Source organism: Cucurbita pepo, chromosome 12 (genome assembly GCF_057944985.1).
Source record: "Cucurbita pepo subsp. pepo isolate OVF chromosome 12, ASM5794498v1, whole genome shotgun sequence".
NCBI lineage: Eukaryota > Viridiplantae > Streptophyta > Magnoliopsida > Cucurbitales > Cucurbitaceae > Cucurbita > Cucurbita pepo.
Window position 1 is genome coordinate 3,227,824 of NC_141809.1, and position 4,959 is coordinate 3,232,782.

The 4,959-nt window shown below is 36.7% G+C and overlaps 1 protein-coding gene across 6 annotated transcripts; it reads right to left on the reverse strand.

Annotated features, from left to right (window-relative positions):
* Nucleotides 1-1,663: 1,663 nt before the first annotated feature.
* On the reverse strand, nucleotides 1,664-4,645 carry LOC111807204 (protein TIC 20-I, chloroplastic). Of its 6 annotated transcripts, none has more exons than XM_087128767.1 (4): nucleotides 4,467-4,645; nucleotides 4,161-4,221; nucleotides 2,628-2,810; nucleotides 1,664-2,472 (listed from the first exon to the last, which is right to left on the reverse strand). In XM_087128767.1, the coding sequence occupies exons 3-4, from the start codon at nucleotides 2,797-2,799 to the stop codon at nucleotides 1,835-1,837; spliced, it is 810 nt and encodes a 269-aa protein (XP_086984893.1). In that variant the 5' UTR covers nucleotides 2,800-2,810; nucleotides 4,161-4,221; nucleotides 4,467-4,645; the 3' UTR covers nucleotides 1,664-1,834. The 6 variants fall into 6 exon arrangements, with proteins under 6 accessions (XP_086984893.1, XP_086984892.1, XP_023548584.2 ...); XM_087128766.1 differs by having other exon boundaries at nucleotides 4,353-4,645; XM_023692816.2 differs by having other exon boundaries at nucleotides 4,184-4,221; nucleotides 4,467-4,644.
* Nucleotides 4,646-4,959: the final 314 nt, after the last annotated feature.

A 4,959-nucleotide genomic window follows, 5' to 3' on the forward strand; every position in this document is an offset into this window, starting at 1 on the left:
TATTTGTTGCTGACTGATGAAGGGGAACTAGAGTTTTTTTGAAGAGACCCACGTAGAGAATTTAACAAAGTCTAGGTGGTGAGATGAATTCACTTTAAAAGAATAACATGTGGGTGTTGATTGAGTTACATACACGAAAGAGAGTTTTGTTGAATAAGCGTGTACTTAGAATCAAGGTTGCCAACGACAAAAAGAGGTTCAAGGCTCGATTGGTAGTTAAATTATATTCACTAAGAAAATGTATTGATTATGCTTAAATCCTTTTTCCGATTGTGAAATTAACTAGTATCGGAATTCTATGAAATATTGTTGCATTAGAGAATTTACACCTTGAGCAGCTGCTTTTACATGGAGATATAGATAAGGAGATTTATATGCATCAGTCGAAAGAGTTTGTAGTTCCAAATAGGAATACCTGATGTGCAAATTCAATAGGAGCTTGTATGGAATGAAAAAAAGGACTAGGATAGTAGTACAAAAAGTTTGACTCCTTCACGAGCAACAGTGGTTTTCATTGGAGTAAAAAGGATTAGTGTTTCTACTTCAATAAATAAACTGATTCTCTGTTTCTACTCTTGTATGCAGATGATATATTAATTATAGTATCCAGTACGAGGGAGACAAACAATCTAAAGGCGAAGATGTTTTGATACATTAAATCTATCTTAGAAGTAGTACATAAATAAGATGTTGTCCGAATTCATGATGATGCTCAATCCAAGGCTGCTCTTTGTCATCCCAAGATAGTTGAGAACGTGACCACATGACATTAGATCCATATGTTTATGCATATAGGAGTTTGATGTATGTTATGGCCTACACTATACTTGATATAACATATGCAGTGAGAATTGTTAGCAGGTACATGGAAAACTCGGGAAAGAACGTTGGGAAGCTGTGAACTGATTTCAGAGATATCCGAGAGATACATCTAGTACTTCGCTTTGTTATAAAAATGACAAAATAGTTATGCAAAGTTTTGTGGATGTTAATCTCAGTGGAGATGTAGATTTTAACAAGAGCACATCCGGATACATCTATACTATAGATGAAATAACACTGAGTTAGATGTTTATGCTTCAGAATTATTTTTCTCTTTCATCTACGAAAGCTACGAAAGCTTAGTACCTATCAATGATTGAACTTGGAAAGAAAATGATATGGACGACAGATTATCTAGAAGAGCTAGACGCTAGACACAATGCGAGAAGATTCTTTACACATTCTTTACACAGACAATCTGAGTGTTATATAGTTGGTGAAAAACTCAGTCTTTTATTATAAAAAAAAAAAAAAAAAAAAAAAATCATTTCACTCACCTTTGCTACTTGTTTTTTTTATTTATTTCAAGGGACGTTTCAGCATAACCAATTTACAAAGGTTGATAATTTCAGTATCTGGGCAATTCTTTCTCAAATATTATTGTATTCAAACTAGCATAATCAATCCGAGTGTCACTACGACTAGACGAACTGACCAATCTTACACCAAACTACACCTCAACTAAAAGATGTGTCACTGAATATAGCAATACTGTAACGAACATGGAAAACTAAGCTGGAAAAAGAACCAAAAAATGTATAAGGTGGATGTTAAAGAGCAAAGGCAATGAGTCTAAGAGAAGAAACAAACAATAAAGCAGTGAAGAGACTTACCCTCAAAAGGCGGCAAGGATAAATTTCCATCTTTACTTCGCCCACAAGCTCATCAACAAAATGCCAATAGAGTTCAGAATGTTTGAGGTTCATTTCCGACTGCACTTTACAAGGGCAGTAACAAAAGTACATGTCCATATCACAGTCTACTCGCACCGAGACTATAAACCGAAGAGTTCTTAATCGTATGGAATTTGGATGTAGGCTGCATCACAGAAGAAAGGGATATCGGCATACATGCCTGCAAGGGCACAGCGAACGGCTTCCAAAACCGTGAATAGGTAAGCGAACGATACGGCTGTCCAAAAGTGCATCCCTACTTTACCCCAATAGACTGCAAGGGGCATCCAACGGCTCACTGTACCAATCACTTGCAGGGCAATCTCCAACAACATGCCCATGACTACGTGAAATCTAAAGAAGTGTGGCCATTCCTTACGTCTTACAATTCCTAGATAGGCAATAAAGAAATATGCAATCAAGAACCAAGTTGGTAGTTGTCCAAGGGCTTCGAGAAATGGATATGTCAAGAATTCGAAGTCCTCCAGGAACGGGTGTAGGTGGAACGCTGTTTCAGAGTACATCCAAGTTTCGTGAAAGGGCATTAGATAGGGTAAGCATGCCAATGTCCTCCACCACCATTTTGGTTTAGTGGTCATCGGAGGGAAACGATAACTCGTAGGGATATCTTTGGCTGCCCGTGGTGTCATGCCAACATTTCTTTTCCTTGGTAACCTTGGGATTGTATGTAGCAAGCCACCTAGATCCCCGCTTAAGAAATGGGAAGATCCAGCACCTAGTTTTAAGGGAAAGACACCTACATTTGGAAAATAATGGATTACTTCAAGAAGCAATTGTCACAAAAGTCAGACAGTAATTTCTTTACATTTACGTCTCCTCCACAGTTATACTTGTTTCAATAAAAAGATCAAATAAAAGATGAATAAAAATTATGAAAGGCTTCGTATGCACCTCTATAGCGACATGTTTGATGCTCTAAATGAGGTTCCCTTGAACTTCTAATGCTAGCAGCAGCATGCATACTGCAATCAGGACTACGTGAGATCGCAGAACGGTTAGGAATAGACAACCTGGAATTTGAGAAGAAGAAGCCAGTGGGTGTGGTGCATCCATTGAGAATCATATCGAAGTTACCTGTTTAAGCAACATCATTGCAGAGTGTAAAGAACAAAGCCGCATGAAAAACAAAGGGAACAATGCTTATGTTCTTAAGTCCAATTTAATTTTCTTTTTTCAATTCTTTATTTACAATTTTTTTGGTATTTTCATCAACATCGATATTGAAAACGTTCATTAAAAATGAACTAGGAATCGTTCTGATTAGAAAAGTTCTTATCCCCAATTCTCAAGGATCATTCTCATCTTAGTAACTCTCTTATCTAACAAATGGCTCTACTTTCTTGAACAAACTTGATAATAGTAATACTTGACTCAGTGAGCAAGAACTTTTAAATACTTTCACCCATGGTTTATTTATATTGGTCTATTTATAATGCAAGTTGTATCAATTTTCACCAACAGCATACAACAAACATCACATCATGCTCTCACAACAAATATGAAAACAAGTAAATATATGTGACATATTCAGCTCATGAATCATAATCATCTCGTCCACAATATTCACGTCATGCATGCCTATCCTCGAACTCAAGTTCTAACAAACTCTCGAACATCAGTGAGTTCTCATAGCTCTTTCTAGCTCTTTCTAATTCCATTCAATCTTTTCCACATCTTTGAGATTTACTCTTGCAAGACACATTGACTCCTGATCATTTATACCGAAATCCTCAACACTTCTCTACAAAACGCAAAGTTCAACCCTCGACCATTTACACCCAAGGCCGCAATGCTTATCTAAAAGCTCATCACACCGTCTCTTGAGCGTTTATACCCAAGGCCTTGTTACATCTCTTATCCAATATTGGCATGTTGACTCCCGACCATATATACTTCAGGCCTTGACACCCAAAAGTGACACGCCAATCCTTAACAATTCATACTTGAGGCCTGATATCCACTTACTTTCCTCAACACAATACCAACCGTCAATCATTTATATCCAACGCCCAGACATTGTCCTCACTTTTAAGGTCTTCTAACCCTCCCTCACTAATCAGTCTCCCAAATTCCCATGTATGCACATTCTAACATGCTTTCTGAGCCATATTTCTGAAAATTAACAACATGAACCTGCTTCCGACATAAGCATCATACTATCATATAATTTCAGAAAATTTCAACATCCAACATGTCCATCATCACAAGCATCATACTATCATATACTATCATATACTATCATATAATTACAGCATAATTATACTTACCAGAACCCACAACAGTTTATAATCGCATACAAATTAAATTTTATAGATCATAAAAATAACAAGGAACAGACTTCACAAGTAAGAACTACTTTACGTTATAAAGCGCTACTATAAGAAATTGTAGACAAGATTTCAAGGTTAAAGTTCCGTTTTAAACCTTAATCGACAGCTATTTCTTACCCAATGTCAACCTTAAACTTGAATCGAGCAGTCCGAACCTATATACAAAAAACTTCCAATAGTTAGAATCAGAATTAATACACTTAGTAAACTCGTAAAGAGCCCACCCACTATCCAAGGCTTTAGTCTTTGCTGGAATGTGTTCGAACAGGTTCGAACTAAATCTCACTTTTACAGGTTATGGGGAATCCGATTTGAGGCATTCGGGTTGTGGGTTGCTGCCGAATGTCACCTCGGAAGAGAAATCAGTGGACGTGCGTTCGTCGAAGGACCAGCTGCTGACCTGTGCGTTGCGGCTCGTGATAGGTGCTCGCGCCAGAGAAGAAAACTTCTCAAGTCCGTCGCCGGCGGCTGGGTCACTGGTCGGAGGACCAGCTGCTAACGTCGAAGAAGGAGACTGGCTGGTGATGGATTTCTGCGAAAATGGGTAGCGACTGAAGATAAACCTAAGGGCAGAAGAAAAGAGGGGATAGGGTTTTTAAAAAAATAAAAATAAAAATAATTAATTAATTAATTAATTATTAACTCATGTTAAAATTCACTTTAAACTCAACTTCACAAACATTTAGAAATATCTAATTTAAAAAATTATTTGAATTTAAAAAAAATAAATTTTCTATGATTAAATAATTTGTTATCAAACATTCAATTAAAATCTTCTTATCTAAAAGTTTAAAATTTTAATTTATCTTTTAAATTTCTCAAAAACATGTCCTAATGAACCATTTCTCGAGACTTGAGATGACATAAATGACCTTGGCCTAGAGTAGTTACGA

Bases quoted from the DNA above. Each gene is read 5' to 3' on its own strand.
- LOC111807204 (XM_087128767.1), bottom strand. From the start codon at position 2,799: ATGATTCTCAATGGATGCACCACACCCACTGGCTTCTTCTTCTCAAAT. The intron at 2,473-2,627 runs GTGCATACGAAG...TTCCAAATGTAG, and splicing joins TCAAACATGTCGCTATAGAG to GTGTCTTTCCCTTAAAACTA.